At 41.5% G+C, this 21,479-nt stretch overlaps 1 protein-coding gene across 1 annotated transcript in view; it reads right to left on the bottom strand.

Annotated features, from left to right (window-relative positions):
* The window catches only part of DDX10 (DEAD-box helicase 10), a 171,311-nt gene that overhangs the window by 42,425 nt on the left and 107,407 nt on the right, over positions 1–21,479 (bottom strand). The window contains 2 exon segments of the mRNA XM_082220403.1: positions 7,117–7,173; positions 20,830–20,991. Of these exon segments, the coding sequence (XP_082076529.1) occupies positions 7,117–7,173; positions 20,830–20,991 (219 nt within the window).

Below are 21,479 nucleotides of genomic sequence, written 5' to 3'. Positions count from 1 at the left end.
GACAGTTGCATCCTCCTAAATTAATGAGATAACCAAACAAGAACCAGGAATATTGATTTGCATGGATAAACCGTGAACACTAAGTGGCAGGTAATAAATTAAGAAATGCTTTTGAAATGTAACAAAGAGCATGGGAGGGAACAGTAACAGCTTGATGAAAAGGGACATAATAATATTTGAAAGACCTGGAATATAAGATTAGGTCACTCCATTCATATTCTACCAAATGAAAAAGGGGCTGAAGAAAGTCATTGTTTTCAGTGGAGAGAGCTGGTGTAGGATAATGGCAAGCTATGATTCAGAAACTCCTTGGTTTTGAAATCACCGCTTCCATTAAGTCATTCAGCATCAGGCCTAACTCAGGCTCACACTTTCAATGAGAACCGCAATTACACAACACTAAGGTTTGGGCAACTAGCCAAACTTTACAGGTTGTTCTAAGGAATGCAACATGATAATGAATGCAAAATGCTTTGAATATCTGGAAGTGTTATATAAATGCTGAAAGTTTTTGAGAATCAGGGAGAAGCCCTATTGCATATCCCAGCAATATCAAAGAACCAAGCTAAGTTTGATGTCAATTGTGTGAGTGCAATTAATGTGACGAGTTTTTAAACTTTAAATAGCAGCTGCAGGGGCAGAAAGGTTAAGCTTTTCCCTACCCTTTCTCCACTCCCATTCATCTTTATTGTGTTGCCCTAATGCAATTTCCAGAAATCTGTCCTCTTTCAAAAGGTATGATAACGGGACTGGGTCAACTTGATTTTTCCCCAATATATTTTTGCATTTCTCCCTTGTGGTATATCAACACACACACCAAATAGGTAATGTGGAACATTTCAGAGTCATGAGCCTGAAAGGAAAATTTAAAGTCATGATCATTTATGAAGTCAATGCGGATTAAGCACAATTTTTTATACACACAGTGGCATAAAAATAGACTCTGAGATCTCTATTATTTCTCTTTGTTGGCTTGAACCTAATATAACTTTTCGCCTCCGGTTTCACACTGAGCTGGGATAATCTCTTTCCTCTTTATTATACCCACCAACTCTAATAAGACCGCCATGATTTGTATTCTGTGTGCAATGTTATCTTTCGTGATATGCAAAATTTCTGAAAGAAGTTCAAGATAAGGGCATGGATCCTAGCCCTAACTGTGCATGCTTTCACAAATCACAAAGTGGTGATAAGCAGCCCTACAGAGCCAGCTATTCACAGAAGCCATTTCAAAAACATCTTGTAATGGTGTGGCGCTTTATGCCTAAATATGTTTTCATCCAGATAAGGATTCCTGGATGCAGAAGACACTCTGCAGTCCACTAGGGCTGCAAAGAAAGGAAATGGTACCTAGGACACATTTTGGCTCTTAGGCAACACTCCCTCATTGCTGAGAATTTGAAATTTCACTAAACTCGATTTAAGCCTGCCTGTGCCTAGTCTGCAGTTGGTGAAAATATAACAAAAGATGCGTATGGACTCTGTGTGTCACATTGCTAGTAATGTTGTACAGACACACACTGCCTTGATGAGTCGGACTGAAGTTGCATCTTGTCCACTATTCTGTCTTGAAGAATGGCCAGCCAGGAAGCCTGTTTGCTAGCACGAGGGAGCATTAATAACACAGCCTGCGGCTTCTCAAATCCCTCTTTAAAATGTAGGAAAGGGCCTGCTCTTTCCAATTGCAAAATAAAACACCACACCCCCATATTCTAATAGCATTTTATTTTCCAAAATTGCACCACCTATGCATAAGAGAAGGCTGGGGAGAACTCAAGGTTTGCAGAAGTTGTTGTTATTCTAATTGCCCTTAAGGGGCAACCCCCCATTCCAATAACCTCAAACAACCCAAATGAAACACGGAACATGATCAGCGGCTATAGAATATTGACTGACTATTGAGGCGGGGAGTGAAGAGGAACAGAAAACCAGTGGGAGAAACAGAATGGAATGGATTATGAACCAAGGGCACAGGCGGGCATTTTGAACAGGAGCACTGCAATATTTTGTTACAGGACCCACTTACACCCACTAATAAGGTTGTAAACCGCTTTATATTTTTTCCTTAAAAAATTGTGATAATCCAGATCCACAAAAACACACCCAACCTCAAGCCTTATGCGCACTGTTTACAAGCAAAATACACTGCTGCTTTCATTGCTTTTTTTAAAAAGTTGATAAATAAAAACAGCAAAATCCTGAGATCCTTTTCAGATTCAGTTGATTCTTTAGATAGTTCCTTCCTGATTTTGTCTTGTCAAGAATAACCAGTGAGTAGCTTTTTAACCCACATACACCTACGTGAACCTTAAGACCCTCTTCAGAGGCCCTGCTCTGTGTGCCCCCACCCAAGTGAGGTGCAACAGGTGGTTACAAAGGAGTGGCGATTATCAGTGGTGGCTTAAGAAATGATCTCCTCAAAGAAATTTGTTTCCTCCCTTCTTGATGGTCTTTTTGGCACGAGCTGAAGGCCATTTTACACTTGTGTCTCCAAACAAACCCTAGGCTTATTTTCTGTTCTAATCTGTTTTCAGATTTAAAACTTTATGCTCTCACTCATTTAGCATAGTTTTAAGTAGAGCTGCAAATTCTTTATGTCTCAATTAGGGAATTTTGCTATGTTGTTACATTATTTTTTTGTTTTGATTATTGTAGTTTTAAACTCTGCATAAATGTTTATTTTTATTGTGTAAGCTGCCTAGAGAATTTGATTGATGGACGGCCATGTAAACTTAAAAAATTATTCAAGCCTCCTTCCTTTGAAATTGTTCCAAATTAACAAATTACACAGAATGGGATGTGTGCCCACAACCTTATACAGAAGTGATTGCTTAATCATTTGCACTAACCAATGTTTTGTTGTTTGTGGATATTATTATTATTAATAATTCTTATTCTTATTATTTTTCTATACCACCCTTCATCCAAGGATCACAGGGCATTTTACAATATAAAAACACAAAAATGTGTAACATAGTAACCAAAACAATACCGCCCTCTGCTCCCCAGTTTAAAAGTTTAATTAGCCAAAGGCTTGGGAGAAGAGGATTTATTTATTTTTGCCCGGTGCCTAAAGATATGTAACAAAGGTTCAGAGTTCTGAGGTGCAAAAAGAAAACCTGTATTTTTGATTCAGCAGCAGCAGTTTCTTTTGTAATAGTCAGTGCTGGTTTTATAGCTTCTTTCCGGAGCGTTAAATATGAAAGCCCACATGGGACTCCTTGATCCTGACCCTGGGTGAACTTGTGAAAGTCTTCAGGCACTGGTGCTGAAACTAGACTGATTTCTGATGCAAGGATATGCTCCAAAAGAATCCCTCGGGCTCCTGTCAGTTTGGGACTGCCTTCTCTACACATCACTGTTGGCTCCCCAGGAATCTCACAAGAATTTGACTCCTGGTTCCAAGCTGTCAAAATCTCTTGTCTAGGGGCTGACCATTCTTGAGCTCTCTCTTTCACGCCTAACCAAAGATGAAGGTGTTTTGGTGTTTTTCTAGGGCTCTGCAGGGAGTGGGAAACACCTCAAAAAACAACATACCATGAACCACTGCTAAACAGTCTTTGTTAAGCCAGGGGTAGGAATTGGGATCTGATCAAGGCAAAGTAAAAAAGAAGTGTTCCTGAGCCATTTCTGGAACTTGGCCACAGTGAGGGTCAACTTCCCAGCAAGTGTCCTGACCCCATTCCATCAACATTCCAACAGGAGAAAAAGAAATATAAACTGGCAATATATAAATGATAAAAACTGACCTTGTAGGCTACACTCTTCGTCTATTGACATCAGGCAGGCGCCTTCGCAGTTCAATACTCTGTTCGATGTGCGTTTATAACAAGCATATTGAGACACGCAGAAGTTACACATGTTTTAACCTGTGCATGGTTTACTGTTCATTTTAATTAGTAATGGAATGGAATACCTGCTTTAACTGTCTTTTATCGATAATTTTAATGGGTTGTTTTTTAATACTGCTTGAAGTAAAGGTTTTACTAAAATCAGATGGTATTTAAGTTATAATGAGAAAATTCTTAATAATTATTCATAAAGGAAACAGCTTATAAGAAGTAAATAAGGAGGCCAGATACAGGATAATGGTTATTTGTATTGTTGTATGTTATGCTCATTGTATGTTATGTTCACGTTTAATGAGGGTGGATTTCTGTATGGGTGGGTGATGTTGTAAATAAAATTTCCAATTAAAAAAAAAATCAGATAGTATATAAATACTAGGAAAAAATGGTGCTGACAGAAGATGCCAACAGAGGAACAGTTCCCAAAGAGAGGGTCATGAGAGGGAAACTTGTGGTCCTTCAGAAGTTGGTGAACAGCAACTCCCCACAATCCCTGACTGTCCATCATCCTAGCTAGGGCTGATGGGAGTTGTAGTTCAGCAACCCCTGGAGGCCACAGATTCCCGAACCTTAGGACAAACTTTTTCAAGATTTCATGTTTTTCTCTACCTAACATTTTCTCAAATGTTATTCATTTGTTTATAAAATATTTTAATTGCCTTTCTGCCTGAAATGCACTTAATACCCAAATGTCTTATGAAATATATATACCAGTATGGTATAGTGTAGTGGTTGGATCCAGATGAAGGATTCTCCAGCTGATCTCAGAGAGGTCCATATAAGAGATATTCCAAAGACATTCTAGGCTCTGCCATTGTAGGGGGTTGGACTAGATGATTCTTGGGTCCCTTCCAACTCTATGATTGTAGTCATAACCAAAATCTTGAAGTGGGCCTAATAGACCAAAGGCACCTAATGCAGGTGAGCAAGGAACATACGAAACTGTATTCTACAGTCAGAGCAATGGTCTATCTAGCTCACTACTGTCTATAACAGGGGTAGGCAAGGTTTACCTCACCTGGGCTGATTCACTCCAACCGAGATCCCTCCATGGGCCAGATTGCGCGCCCGCTCGTGATTTCCGGCGTCTGTGTCTGCGCAGACGTGATTTTCGGTGCCGCAGAAGCACTCGTGGGCCAGTTAAACGACCCCCATGGGTTGCTTGTGGCCCATGGGCCTTAGGTTGCCTACCCCTGGTCAATAAGAAGGGTAGGGAACCTCGAGTCCTTGGGCCAATCTTTGCCCATCAGGGGCTTCCAAGTTGGCCCATGAGGACAGTTTCCCATACACATCCACTTGGAACATCAGCTGATGAGCAAGAAGGTTAAATCAAAGCATCTTGCACCTGATGTCACTTGGCCAACAAGGCCAATCCTGATAAGAATCTGGTCCATCGAGTCAAGGACATTCCCCATCCCTGGTGTACACTAAATGTCAATAGCTCTTTGGGATTTCAGTCAAGAGCCTTTCCCAGTCCTACCTAGAGTTGCCAGAGATTAAATCTGGGACCTTTGCCCAGCAAACCATGTGATCTAGAACTGAGCTATGGCCCTTCCTTAGCATAGGTTTCGAAGGCCCTCTGTGGCTGGTCCCTGTTAATACATAGGTCACTATTCTGCACTACCTGAAGTGCTTGAATTGGCCAGGTGAAGTGCAAATTCTCTAAGTGTGGCCTTCTGCCCATTCCTGGTCAGCACAGAGAAACGTCTTGTTAATAATCAGGCTTCAGTTCCTGACTGTGAGGACCCTGGGCTGGATAACAGAAATCTAGCTTATAGGACCAGTACCCACAACCCCAGACATGATTTGTACGTCATGCTGCAATATGATATTTCTGAAAGCTACGTTTTAATAAAGAGTTGCTCATCACAACCAGTCTTTGTTTCTTGAAGAAGAGCACTGGTGTCTCAACTTCCAGACTACAATGCGAGTCATTTTCCCAGTCCAGTTCTCCAAGTTCCACTGACAATATGAAGAGCATGCAGAAAGGGCATCAGCACAGCAGCACCTTGAGTTTGCTCTCAAAGGAAACCAATCTTTGCTAAGTGTCAAGTACAAATCATGGTTATTCAGGTAAACGAAATGACGCACACAATTGGACCTTCGTCCTGGAAAAAAATCAGCATGTCCCTTGAACAGGATGAACATCTTGCCACAATAAATATGCCAATGCAAAATTACAGCTAAACATGCGATTTGCATTCACATCTTCTTTGGAAGGCTGGCTCCTGGGAATTATGTGTGGCATAAGGATTCCAACCTTCAGGTAGAAGAAAACTCTTCCTGAACACTAAATCAGTAAAGTTGCACTGCAGTTCCTTTAGTCATGGCTACATTACGTTCAAATGCGTTCATACATAATCCAAGGGAAATGAAAATTTACATTCTGGGGGGGGGGGGGAGAGAAAACCCCTGTTGTGTAAAAAACATAGAAATAATGTACAAAGGAAGATAGAAATAATGAAGCAGTACTAATGGCAAAATAACACACACACGAAAATAAACATAAATGCCCTAACAGAGTTCTGTCTGTCTGTCTCCCTCCCCTTGACACAAGGGTGGTGGAACTACAAAGTTAACACCTGTAACTACAACTACAATCTTAACATCTGAAAGGGTCTGAGGAGGTCTTTTAGATATTTGGGGGCCTAAGCAATTTAGGATTCTCAACATTCATGTGAACAAATCGTTTTGGGCTTTCAAATGAACTGGTAACCAGTGCAGCTGGTTCCAGAGTTCTAAATGGAACACCGGCCACTGCATTTTAGACCAGGTAAAGTTACCGAGTTGCCTTGAAGGTTCTCAATCGGGGAACGCTGCCTAGCTTCAAAACTAGGTTAAGAGGAAACTTTCATTGGTGGTGGCTGCAGTTAATATAGAGGCCAATGTAACGCTTAAACACACTTATGACTGGCGGGGAAGGATGGGAGATCTTCATAGGCTGGTTCTAACAGTGTATTACCATGCAGTTTTGTATTGTTCTGTATAATTTTATTGCCGTGAGTCACCCTGGGCTCTCCTTTTGCCAATTCATATACAGATGTTATTATATCTGTTGTTTTGCTTCCAGCACCTTCTCCAGCAATTCTCAGCATTGAATTTCTCCCGCTTTCACCATGACAGACATCCTCAGAGAACTTTCTACCATGATCTCTTTTCCAAGATACATAAAGCCTATTTCGATTCCTAAAATAAGATAGTTCCCTCTTGCACTTCATAGTATGCAGAGGCCATAAAATTTCTGTGAAAGAATGAAAAATAGCCTTACTTTTGCATTTTTCTTTCTGGCTTCTCTTCTTGCTGCCTTTTCTTTCAATCGTTTTTCCTGTGGGTGAAAAATTAAATATGATTATGATTATTAACTATAGTTATTAGTTGCTTTCCTCACAAAAGTGACCCAAAGTGATTGATGAACACTAAAACCAATAACAAACAGAAACTTTTAAAACATTTCTTTTTTAAAAAAAACATTGTTCGGCCCTGACATTGAGATCGAGCACTGAGGGCCTTCTGGTGGTTCCCTCATTGTGATAAGTGAGGTTACAGGGAACCAGGCACAGGGCCTTCTCAGTAGTTGCACCCACCTTGTGGAACACCCTCCCATCAGATGTCAAGGAAATGAACAACTATTTGACTTTTAGAAGACATCTGAAGGCAGCCTTGTTTAGGGAAGTTTTAATGTTTGATGTTTTATCATGTTTTTAATATTCTGTTGGGAGCTGCACGGAGTGGCTAGGGCAACCTAGTCAGATGGGCGGCATAGAGTAAATAATAATAATAATAATAGAGATAAAAGGCAAGTCTTGCACATCCTGCCACTCTAAAAGGCCAGAAGTACTGGAAACCCTTCAAATTTAGGCCAAATAAAAGTTCAAATAAAACGAAAATTTGTTGCCAGGCACTTAAAAATAGATAAAGATAATGCCAGGCAAATCTTCCTGGGGGGTACATTCCATAAGCAGGGAGCCACCACTGAAAAGGCCTTTTCTTGTGTTTCTACCCTCCAGACCATCTGTGGAGGGGAGACACAGAGAAGGACCTCAGATGGGCCTTCAGGGTCCAGGTTGGTTTGTGTGGGGAAGAGTAAGTGTATAATGGAGCAGCTTAAGGGATTTCAACATCAGCAAGTATGTCTTGTAGAGCACATTACACATTCAACTTTTAAAATGGAAGAACAGTCACTATGGAACTGCAAAACCTCCTGTGTTTATATAAAAATTACACTCTACGATTGATTTAGCCAGACTGATGCTTTATGAGCAATTCAGTTCCTCCCATGCTGCTTCCATTGGTAATGGAATTTTCACTCGCGCACATGTTCAGCTGACAAACCCGCAGATGAAAAAGACCCCCTGCACCACTGCTCAGCGGGGGATGCTAAAATAGGTGCATCAAGAGATTATAAAGTCAAGTTAGACACTGGAGGGACAAGAAGACAAGGATGAAACTTTCATGGATTCTTCAGTGCATATCACCAAGCAAGGCAGAATTGGGGGGAAATCTTCTTCAGTGTTCTCCTATTAGTCTATTTCAGCTACAGAAGTTTAAACTGATATGCTGCAGCTCTAGCAGGGCAGATCCCATATTTGACATCTTGGAATGTCTACAGCTGAGTCATCTGAAAAGTCTACAGCAGTCTATTATTAACCTCTGCTTACTAAGTATGACAGTGATGGGGACCCTGACATATTCCCACTTATGCATCCATTCTGGCTAGGAACAGGCCCTATTGCTTACTCCAATGCAGCACAATTAAACTCATTAAAATGGAAATAAAAGTTGTATTTCTATTTCTGTAATGTCCTTCAGAGACAGGACAGACCTGCATACCAGACTAGTACATCACGACTCTCCGTTCCCTATCTTGCTTCTGTTGCCTTTTATAAAAAGAAAAACTTGAATTTGCCTGGCTTAATCAATCCACCTTTATAGGTTGGTTAAAAAAGTGGTTTCAAGGCGAATGCTATTTTTAAACATTTATACTTAAAGTATGCGCAGATGGGAGCCAAACGCATCCTTGTATAACTCAGCTTTTGATAACATGTCTGTGTAACTTCTACCCAGGTAGGATTTTAAAAAACAGAAATCGTCTGCAATTGATGTAGTTTTATAAGATGTTGCTGAAATTATTTTGCTTTGATGAAAGTAAATTATGTTTAATCAAAATTATTGCAGAAGTTGCAGTGTATGTATTTTGGGAATCTCATTTACCACATCCTTTCATGAAGTTGGATATTTTGTGGAATGTAGTCTTGGTTTTCTTTGATAACTGAGAAAGGTTAGAAAAGTATCTCTCTCCCAAAGGAAAACCTGGGTATAAATATCCCTTTCTCTCAGCGTATATCACCCTTTCATATCACCTTTTGCTTGCAACCCAATTTTAGTGTTGCTGATTCAACTAATTATCATTTAATTAGAGCTTCTCAGCTCTATATCAATAATCAGTATTTTAGATTTGTAATACTAGCATTAGCAATGACAAATCTAGACAGCAGCTTAAAAAGCAGAGACATCACCTTGCCAATAAAGGTCCATATAGCTAAAGCTATGGTTTTCCCAGTAGTGATGTACGGAAGTGAGAGCTGGACCATAAAGAAGGCTGATCGCCGAAGAATTGATGCTTTTGAATTATGCTGCTGGAGGAGACTCTCGAGAGTCCCATGGACTGCAAGAAGATCAAACCTCTCCATTCTGAAGGAAATCAGCCCTGAGTGCTCACTGGAAGGACAGATCCTGAAGCTGAGGCTCCAATACTTTGGCCACCTCATGAGAACAGAAGATTCCCTGGAAAAGACCCGGATGTTGGGAAAGATGGAGGGCACAAGGAGAAGGGGACGACAGAGGACGAGATTGTTGGACAGTGTTCTCGAAGCTACTAACATGAGTTTGACCAAACTGCGGGAGGCAGTGGGAGACAGGAGTGCCTGGCGTGCTCTGGTCATGGGGTCACGAAGAGTCTGACACAACTAAACAACTAAACAACAACAACAATACTAGCATTTTATAAGGTTTTTGTGTTATTCACCTTATTTATCTTCTTTTTGTAATGCTTAAGTTACTTTTAAGTTAAGTAAAGGAAATGTATATGCTATATGCCCGAAGACTCATCCCTGAACACTAAATTCCCATCCCGAATTGGCAGTCGTTGCTGAGGGAACAAAGGTGCAAAACTTAACTGCCGGACTCAGTTTCCGCTACATAGAAATAAGACATAGATTTGTCCTCTGAACAGAGCAATGTTGTCACAATTTGTAACCGTGCAAATATTGCTGGACTCCAACTCCCATCAACTCCCAGCCAGCGTGCCCAATGATCAGAGTTGACAGGAGCCATGATCCAACAACATATGGAGGGCCGTAGGTTCCCTATCCTTGATCTACAGGAAGTGTGGGGAACCTTTGGCCCTCTAGGTGTTGCCGAACTACAATTCCTATCACCCCTGCCAGCAAGGCCACTGGTCTGAGTTGATAGCAGCTGCAGAACCATAGATTCCCTATCTTTGGTCTGCAAGATGCTGCCCATTGTGAGCCAGAGATAACGCTGTGGAACTCAATAAGGTAACTGCAAAACCCCCTCTTCTGTGGCTGTGCAATGAAGAGGAGACATTATACCTGTCTAATGTATATGGACCGTATAGTTAAAGCTATGGTTTTCCCAGTAGTGATGTATGGAAGTGAGAGCTGGACCATAAAGAAGGCTGATCGCCGAAGAATTGATGCTTTTGAATTATGGTGCTGGAGGAGACTCTTGAGAGTCCCATGGACTGCAAGAAGATCAAACCGATCCATTCTTAAGGATCTGGAAGGACAGATCCTGAAGCTGAGACTCCAATACTTTGGCCACCTCATGAGAAGAGAAGACTCCCTGGAAAAGACCCGGATGTTGGGAAAGATGGAGGGCACAAGGAGAAGGGGACGACAGAGGACGAGATGGTCGGACAGTGTTCTCGAAGCTACCAGCATGAGTTTGACTAAACTGCGGGAGGCAGTGGAAGGCAGAAGTGCCTGGCGTGCTCTGGTCCATGGGGTCAGAAAGAGTCAGACACGACTAAACGACTAAACAACAACAATGTATATGGACACATCTATGCACACACATAAGCGATCACTGCCTGGGACATCCACAACCCAATTTGTCTAAATTATTCTAAGAAGATCGTGATTGTTTTGATAACACAGCAGGAGGATGAAACAAACCGAGAATGAATGGCAAACCCACTCACTCCTCCCTGCCTCTCCACCAATGTGTTCCCACGATGTAGGTCATTTCTTACTGCCCCAGCAACCCAACTGTGACTTGTTCAATTCTGGTGCATTTCGTGCAAGATCCTGGCCCCTCTAAGGCAGGACTCAATTTTCTACCTCCTGCAATCCAATTTCCAAACTACTTTGTCGTGACCTGCTTTGCTGTAGCTTGTCAACCTGTGTCACTTGCCTATTTCTCTAAAAAACCACCTGCTCTCTTTTCAAGTGCTACCTTTGAGAAAGGAGTGGGGGGGGGAGTCAAGCTACATTAACAGTGACCTGGGAGGAATGGGGGGGGGGGAGAAGGAGGAAGAAGAAGAAGAATAAGAAAAGCTCAGACAGCTGACAAACCAGAACAAGCTGAAAACAGATTTGAAAGAGGACAACATGAAAAATTCAACAGAGGAAAGATTCCTCTAGGCACCAGGTTATTTTGTTACCCTTTGCTATTTTGGCGACACTCATTTGTCTCCCATTTCATGTCAACCAAATATAATTGAGTCATATGGAAATGGCAGGGTGCAAGTCACCAGGCATTGCTCCTCTGCAAGCTCACTTCGTTTTAATAGGGTTTCCAAGGGAATCAGGTGCAGATCCCAATGAACTGTGTGGAAGTTACAAAGCAGCAGCCCCTTGTAGATTTTATCCATCAAGATGCAATACTAGCCAGAGAAGATGGTTGATAGGGAAAGGGAGTGGGGGGGGGGGGGCAGGCAGATGGAATCACATTTCATGGAAGAGTGGTAGCAACACATGCAGAACCAGGGCAATGTATTAGATAGGAGGACAGATGGCAACATAATATATGGAATAATTTATAGGGGGAAAAGATTGGGAGACACAAAGGGATGATACAGGCTTAATAGAAATCTGGTTATGCGCCTGCTTGTAAGGGAGTAGAAGGCTTTTTGAATAAACTTATAGCAAGTGGAATTGCAGAGGAAAGGTTTATGCAAGGACAGGCACTGCCACCAGGTCCCTGTTCGTGTGAGACGGATGTAATTTGTGGGACAAAAGGTAAAGAATGAGTAACACTCCAAAACAGAAAATAGCATGGCTTTCTTTTATTTAGCTTCCTTATTCAAGGGAGCACCCATGAAATCCGCCTCGGCAAGATTGGACTCCAAGCAACTGAAACTGCAATTTGTGTGATGGAAGTTATGCAGAAGCTTCTAAGTGGAAATCAGAGCTGTGCCGTGCCAGAAACAAAAATGGGGGGGAAACAATGAAGAAGCACACAAATCATAATCATACTATTTTTGCTTCAATGGGTAGCTCTTATTTTACGACTGGGCTTTTATCTGCAGGCTTTCACAATGCTCGATATCACTCAGATTTTCAGATTTTGCTAAACCGTCATAACTTATTCAAGAGGCAGTGCTTTCTGGGAGGCTGCATGTCCATATTTCACATTAAGAATATGAGATTGTATCATTTGCTTTTGCTTCACCATAAGCCATTTACATGGAAAGAATTGGTGATTAAAATCAAATGACTTGTACGCTTGAAAAATAGAGCTATTGTGCCTTAAAGGGAAGCACTGTGTTTTATTCTGAAACACCGCCAGGCATGCTAATGTCCTCTAATATGCAGTTCTACTTTTCATATGTGTTACACATCTCTAATGGAAAAAAACAACAACAACAAAGTCCCTGTAAGGTAATTCATTTGGGGGGGCACTGCATGCACGTCGCAAATATGTAACAATGTCAAAATGCAAACAGTAAATTTTATAAACACCACATTTTCGGTTGGTTATTAAAATCTTCTTATGTTTCACAATTTCCAAAAAGTAACCCAAATTATATCCCCCCCCCCAATTGTATTGCAACTAATGAAATGTCCTCTCAGTAAAATGGATTGCTGTGATGGGTAATCTCTGCCACTTCTGCTCACTCTTGAAAGCTCTTTTTTACCTCATTCACAACTTACCCTTTACTCACCACAAGCTCTGCCTCTTTTCATTTCCACACCCGTCCCCATTGTAAGCCCGTAACCCTCAATAAACTGTGTGTATAATGCAGCCCCTCTCTCTGTCTCTCTCTCTTGCCTTTCTGGGAACCAGGAACTACTGATCCCCCCTAGCTTGGGCCATCAACTCTTTTCCGTGAGGGGCTTCCCCACGGATCACTTCTTCCATGTTCACATTTGCATTCATTCTGGGCTTTCAATGAGCACACAGCACATGACCACATTGCACCAAAACCCACCGGGCCAAACAGCAGAAGCAAGGAGGTGGCTTCTAAACCCACAATGCTCTTTCTTTTCTTTTTTTCTTTTTTTGCCAGGTACAGTGGTACCTCGCAAGACGAAAATAATCCGTTCCGCCAGTCTCTTCGTCTAGCGGTTTTTTCGTCTTGCGAAGCAACCCTATTAGCGGCTTAGCGGATTAGCGGCTATTAAAGGCTTAGCGGCTTAGAGGCTAAAAGGCTATTAGCGGCTTAGCAAAAGGGGGGGAGCGGGAAAAAACGCAAGACTTGCAAGACGTTTTCGTCTTGCGAAGCAAGCCCATAGGGAAAGTCGTCTTGCGAAGTGCATCGAAAAACGGAAAACCCTTTCGTCTAGCGGGTTTTTCGTCTTGCGAGGCATTCGTCTTGCGGGGCACCACTGTATTATATTTTGCTTTTAAAGGCTGTAATTAGACTGATGTCTTCACAATTGATGACAACTAATTAGCCACCAAGAAGTTGCTTCATTCCTATGACTATTAAGAAGAAACCACTCAGCTCAAAATCAGGGAAGCCCAGCCAAACAGCTGAACTAGATATTTCTCTACAGCTAAAATGTTAGCTAGGTACTTAACAGAACATGAATATGGCAGAAGACTGTGAAATTTCTGGCCGGGAGCCAAGTAAGACCGGCAAGACAAATGTGAAGCAGCATCAGTGCGACATAGGTGAAATTGTGGCAGTGCCAAATGAAGGTCGGTTTTGAGGAAAGATTCAAAGCAGCAACTAACTGTAAAGCACTCCAATATCCTGATGGGCGTGAACAGGTCGGTAGACTTAGCATGTTATCACAGGATAAAATCACAATATAAAAAACAGAATACATATTTAAAATAAAAACAGAAACAGAATAACACCCCCCCCAAAAAAAGAACACATTTTAAAAGAGCATTGGATGACAATCAACCAAAGGTTTTGTTAAAGAGGAACATTTTTGCCTGGGGCCTCAAGGTATATAATGAAGGCACCAGGCAAACATCCCTGGGGAGAGCATTCTACAAATGGGGAGCCACTGCAGATAAGGCCCGTTCTCGTGTTGCCACCCTCCGGACCTCTCGAGGAGGAGGCACACAAAGAAGGGCCTCAGAAGATGTTCTCAGGGGTCCTGGTAGGTTCATATGGAAAGAGGTGGTCCTTTAGGTATTGCAGTCCTGAGATGTTTTAAGGCTTTATGGGTCAAAACCAGCACTTTGAATTCAGTCCAGAAACTAGTTGGTAACCAGTGCAGTTGGATAGGCTAGAATCCAGCCTTGGATCTCAAAGTTTAAGCTTGGATTCTACATATATACAAACACAGGTGCTGATTCCATGATCAGAATGGCATAGCATTTTGCCTAAGGATGAGTTCCAGAAATTCAAACTAGCAGGCATTGGAATTGCAGGGCATGGGGATTATAGAGGTACTACAGGGAACAAGCTACTGCTTCCAGGTCCACCTTTCACTCTCACAGTAACATTCTTCACTGAATTGGCTGAGCATTTCAGCTGCAGCATTCTCTAGAGTGACTTTCACACATTACATAACTAGCTCTGTATCAACTCACATGGGGAATGACTTGCAGAACCTTTTCCATTATATGTAGACGTTGTAGCCTAAGGGCAAATTGGTGGATGTTTGCGTTGCAAAATTAATTACCCGTCCACTGAATTTTTTAAAAAATAAATGTTCTCCTGTATGCACATAGTAAATTTTCACTATTTGAAGAGAGGGAAAATGTAATTTTCTAATCATAATTAATACATGACCTTACTGTTTGCCTGGGGATATTTGTCAGACCGTACCTGCAAATTAGGCAGCCTACAGATTTCTCAACCTTAGCTTTCCATTAAAAAGAGGGAGGGGAGAATCTTAAAAATCTCTGTGTGAAATAAGGTATGTTCGTGTGGGGGAACAGTATTACTTTTTAAATGTGTTTAATTTTCTTGTCATAAAGGGGACGGGGGAAAAAGGCCAAAGTCTCCTCCTAAATAAAGAGTATTAGATTTATTCACCGAAAGGCTGCTGTAGGTTGGGACATTTATCATAATGTCAAAACTCTACAGGCAGGTGGGATTCAGATAAACCTCCAGACTCTTGACAGTCAATACTTTGAAGACATACTATACTTCCTAAGTATTTTAATATGCCTGCCAAGGTGTCACATTTGGGGCACTGTCAAAAGCGGGGGGGGGGACACCTTAAGACGACAGAGGAAGAAATACCCAGAGTAAGTGGGTGAAAAGTATTGAATATGTGCATGAGGAGATGAAAATTACAGCTGCTCCTGCGTTGTTTGGGGGGGGGGAGACATCTTGACAGTTTTGAAGGAAGTTATTCTATTTACTGCAGTAATGAACAACAGCGCGAAAGTTCTGCTCTGAGCATTTTGCACCCATTAGTATGCAAGAGCTGCACCTGTTTTTTGGCCAACTTACTCAGAAGAATTAAGTTCAGCTATGTCTAATGGGGCCTACTACTCCAAAGTAAGTGCATGTAGGACTGCTGCCTAGAACGGCAGCATTTTCCAGCCAAACATACATCCTTGCATCACTGCACGCCAGCCACCCACAACCTCATGTCCTCCAGATTTTTTGGACCAGAACTCACCTGTGACTATTGGCCATCCTGGCTAATGGTGATAGGAGTCATAGTCCAAAATGTCTGGAAGATCCCAGGAAGGAGGATGCAGCTGTACATTATCACTTTATATGCTATATACTGTTTAAAGACAGATCTTCCAAAACAGTGATTTTTGCATGTTCTTGTTGAGTAAAAGTGTTTGTTTTTAATTAATCCCAGTTTGAATTTATATCCAAATCAGTCAAATGCTTAAAGGAGACTAAGAGAAAAATCCACCGAACTATCGGACCATTTTAAGTTCTAAGGGAGTAATTTAGAAGCAAGTGGTTGGCAAAGCAATTCTAATGAGTATCTTCTATAGAAAAGCAGCCAATGATTCAGAAGGAAAAATCTCACTCCCCCCCAATTTAACTATACCTTTACCTTTACCTACTTTAAATGAGGAACATTTCTGCCTTCAGGGGATCCGCCAACATTAGGGTGGGATCAGAATGGTACTATAAATACATACTACCTGCATAAGAAACCTGCGTTAGAACCGCAAAGCAACTCTGCCATCAAATTGCAGCCTCTGCCCTCACTCTCCATCTGCAATAATGGGGAATTAATACTGACCTACTTCGCAAAGTTGTTGTAAGGATTAATGAGATGTGTGCGAAGTACTCTGGGCACTTAGAAAGGTATCATATATACCGTTAATCTTTTAAAAACCATTCCTGTTGTTTGTAAGCCTGGTAAGGGTGTTGTAAACTCACAACTGCATAATATTAAAAAGTCAACCACCCCCCATTGCAGACAGTGTCTTGCTGGGTAAAATAGTTCCATCCTTCCCTTTTGATACAAGGCATTTGCCATTAACTTTCAGCTCCCTCTTGTTTGAATGCTGTGAAAGTACGGAAAGCAAGATCGATCTGCGTTTTATTATGCTCTTCATAATTTTAAGTACCTAAGTCAAATCTATTAACTCTTCTTTCAAGGTTAAGTAATTTGAGACATCAGATTTGCATACAAGTTCCATTTTCATTCTCTTCACAGCTTGGTAAAAGAGCTGCTTGTTTCCCCCCAACTTTATATAAAGGATAAAGGGACCCCTGACCATTAGGTCCCGTCATGACCGACTCTGGGGTTGCGGCGCTCATCTCGCTGTATTGGCCGAGGGAGCCGGCGTACAGCTCCCGGGTCATGTGGCCAGAATGACTAAGCCACTTCTGGCAAACCAGAGCAGCGCACGGAGATGCCGTTTACCTTCCCGCCAGAGAAGGTATTTATCTACTTGCACTTTGACGTGCTTTCGAACTGCTAGGTGGGCAGGAGCAGGGACCGAGCAATGGGAGCTCACCCCGTCCCGGGGATTCGAACCGCCGACCTTCTGATCGGCAAGTCCTAGGCTCTGTGGTTTAACCCACAGCAGGTATAAAACCAGGAAATTCAGTATTCTGTTTAACATCTACTATTTAGGGACAATTTTGAAGGATTTCTATTGCACACACTTGAATGTCTCCTACACAGTGTAACTTTCTCTTAATTTTTATCACTTTGGTATGTCAAGTATTAGTTTGCTCAGATTATCACAGCTTTATGCATGCAGCTGTGGTATGGGAAATGGGCCAATTATGAAGTTTTCCAAGCGTGGGGAATCCGAGAACAATATAATTCATTAAAATACAAACCCCAAATTAACAAAAAAAATTGAAAATGCAAGTAAAGCAATTAAATTCCAAGGATAAGGGGTAATGAAGAAGTGTGAGGTGAATGATTGCAGTATTATAAATCAATGAACCAGTTCACTGACAAATTCATGAACTCTGAAAATTAGGTTTTTGTACTTTTATTGCCAAGTTACAAAATACTTTATCAGTCACTCCTTCAGACTTTTAAAAATGTGTAAGTGAACAACCCACATTAATCTGACATTTAAAAAAATAAAATCAGCTAATAGTTACATTGGAAGAATGGTTTTATAGTACATTCTTCACAATGAAAAGCATTTTTTTTAAAAAAAATCAAATTTATTAGCACCCTTATTATTGGATTCAAAGGGTATTTATTTTTATACAATGGACTTCATTATCCTTCATGATATGAAAGGAACTTGAAACGGTAATGAAATAGTATTAGCAGGAGTATTGACAAAAGAATCTAAGTGACTCTTGATTTAGAATACGACTGCAATTTTTATACTGCATTTGAGGATTCCTGTATAATTGCAGCTTTTACATACAGATCAGACAATTTACTTCTGTTTCAAAGAGATGCAGAAGTATTCCTTCTGGAGAACTTGTGGGCTGCATTTTCATGTTCCCGTCTGACAATTCTGCTAAGCAATTTTGTGATTCATTATGAAATCTTACATATGTACCTGGGAGTCTCACAAAAGTCCAAGGAACTTGTTTCTGAGAAAGTGATCACTAAGTCCCAGGGAAATGTGTCATAAGCCCCCACCCAATTAGTCTGCAGGTAAAGGGGGAAAGACATGAGGCGGTACTAAGACCCAACAGCAGAGGCAGCCAAAATGGTATCCTTTAGATGTGCCTGGACTTCAACTCCCATCAACTCCAATGATACAGTCAATGGTCAGAGATGATGGGAGATATTGTTCACCTATGAAGGGCACATAATCTCTGCCAGCAGAGATTACCAGGATTCTAGAGAGCAATACATGAGGTTGCTGCCAAGAATGGCAACTTCATGTCAAATTCTCCTCCTGTTCCCCTAATGTATAATTATGGAGATAGGCCACCATCACATTCTCAGTTTTCCTACTACCACCCCACATTACTAACTGCCTCTACAGGGGCAGAGGGGAAAAGGAACATAAAATGAGGTGATCTCATCATACATTTCTATAAAGGTACACTGTGGGAGAGGGTAAATCCATTTTTGGGAGAGAGTGCAAGGAGGAGCCTGGCTCCTGATATGATAAAACTGTAGTCAACAAGGATCCCAACACAGAATGTGCACTGGCCCATGGCTACTTAGGGAGCAGAGGCGAGCAGAAAGATGTGAGTAAAATAAATGAGAAAGCAAGGAAAATAAAAACTAGGAATGTTCCATGAGTGGATGAGACCTTAAGGAGAAGGAAACGGAAATGATGGAAGATTATGGAAACAGAATTTTTCTACAGAGAAGGCTCCACTTGCTGTTTGCAACATGGTGGTTTGAAGAATATACCCAAGGAGTCTCACCAGAAGGAATGGGGTGAGCAGCAATTTTTGGACTACAGCTCTAGAACAGGAGTGGTGAACCTTCCCCTCACCCCCTTAGGATGGACTGATGACCCACAGGAAAAGTCTATCATGGTCTGCTGCTGCTGCTGTCGGTGGACAGAGCCAAACCCAACCAAGAGCTGGAAGTGGGTGGGGCTTGCAGGATTGCTTAACACTCTCTCTGTTCCCCAGCCTTCACACACATGCACACACCACAGGAAGCATTTTCCAGAACGGCCGTCTAGAGAGCCTCTGCAGACCCAGATGCTGCTGTGGGCCACGTAAAAGCAGACTGAGGGTCTCAAGTTCTCCATCCCAGTTCTAGAGCGTTCAGAAACCCCTTCCGTGCAGGTGAAAATCCGTATGTGGGGCTGCCCAGAGACTGCACATAGGAAGTAGGAATCAAAAAGGATGAGGGCCAGAACACTGTTAGCTCTGCAGTTCAAGAGCTTGGAGTCTGGGGCTAGCTTGAGCAAAAAAAAAAAGATGATATACTGTATTAGTATTAAGCCCCACATGCACAACACCAACATGCAATGTTAAATTACAGCTGATGTTCCTGGCTAATTACAGAAGACAAAAGTAGGCATGCTATTTCCACCCCCTGCCAAATAATAAAACATTCTGCTACCATCTCTTCAGCCTCTCCTTGTCAGGAACCTTTCAGTAAACTTTTAATAGTTCCTTAGATTCTTTGAAACAGGGATTATTTCTTCTTGTATCTATCTAGAACAGGGCTCTGACCTGTTATAGATTTTTAGGCCCTATCAACAGAAATGCTATAAATAACAATAATGAGGAGAATGATCAATGAGCATTATAGAGATAGAGTTACCTTTGTAACTATTCTCTGCTGTCAAGTTCACAAACTTTCAGCTCTGGTTTATGACAAATAAATGGCCCAGAAACAATCTTTGCATTTTTATGGCCTACAATTTACTCTTTTTTTAATGCCAAAAAGGGAGTTTAAAGTACCGACATTAAAGCTTTACATTATAGCTGAAATCAATCACATTATAGCTATGACACTTCCTGAATAATTCATTAGAGTTTCAATCACATCTATGAAACATGTAGGCATTTAAATAAAATGTATTATGCTGAAGGCCTCATTGATACAGGACTCTCTAGTGGTCTCTTCTTGGTGGTTTATAATATCATGTCCTCTGCTATAATGACCCTTCAAACATTGCCCTGCTTTCTGCCTATGAGCATCAAGAAACCAAAATTTAACATTGTCACAATATGGAACGAGGAAACTTTGGCTCTCTAGAATTTGTTGGACTACAACTCTCCTCAGCCTCAGCCAGTATGGATATGGGAGTTGTAGCTCAATGACAACTGGAGGGGACACAGTTTCCTCATTTCTGAAATAGGCAACTAACCAGCGTGGTTTGGTTGCATACTGGCTTCCATGTCACTTGTAATAATTGAAGCTAGAAGGTCACATGGAAGTGGCTGGCCAATACAGTCACTTGTCAGCCACGGTTGCCTGTCCCCAAGGAATAGCAATGGTGATGTGAGAGGCAGTCATGTTGTCCACTTCTACTGCCTCATCTCCCCAGTTCATACAGTGGAGAAGCACAGGAAAACATCATCCAAATTCTATAAAATGCTTTAAAAAACCAATGTTTTGGATTGGCTAAATGTTATGCAAAACCCTTCATTCCCCAGGGTACACATGTCAGCATTTCACAGTGTTTTGTCTCCAATTTTCTGGCAAATGGAAGGAAATCAACTTACCCTGTGTTTTTCTTTAATCTTCTTCCTATATTCTTCTTTGTCAAATTTGTCCTCTTCCTGCAGCCTCTCTTTCGCTTTGTTGAGACTGATTCCACCACTGTCGTCGTCATCTTCTGCTTCGTCGTGAACAGATTTTTGTGCGGGTGGCCATTGCTGAATTAGCTGGATTTAAAAAGAACAATGGAAAATATCATTGCATCACCCTACATTCTAATTCTGATTCAAGACTTGAATCAGACTTGAAGTACACGACTTGAAGTGCTGTCACTTATGTAGCCAAAACAGGAACAGCCACAACACAACAAGAGAGGTGTCAACACAGCAAGAGAGGTGTCAAGCTGGAGTAACCCTAAGGTCTACAGAAGTACCAAAAAAAAAAAAAAAGAATTAGGAAATCTATCCTGTGGGACCCTGAAATTAGCCCTGTGAGCACTGAGTGTCCTCAATGACCACAAAATAATGACCAAATGCCTCCCCCCCCCAAAAAAAAAAAACCCTAGATAGTTGGGGCAGTGGAATAGAGTATGTCTGCCTAATGATAACAATGGACAGGAGCACACCATACTGCAAGTTTGTTGCGGGTCCCACTGGTAAATTCAGTTCAATGTAATTGAACATTTAATTGCAAATAATTAGTTGTCACAATGTTT

This window comes from Podarcis vaucheri, assembly GCF_965113315.1.
Source record: "Podarcis vaucheri genome assembly, chromosome: 4".
NCBI lineage: Eukaryota > Metazoa > Chordata > Lepidosauria > Squamata > Lacertidae > Podarcis > Podarcis vaucheri.
The sequence above is the reverse complement of the archived record's forward strand: the minus strand, read 5'-3'. Positions and strand labels throughout refer to the sequence as shown.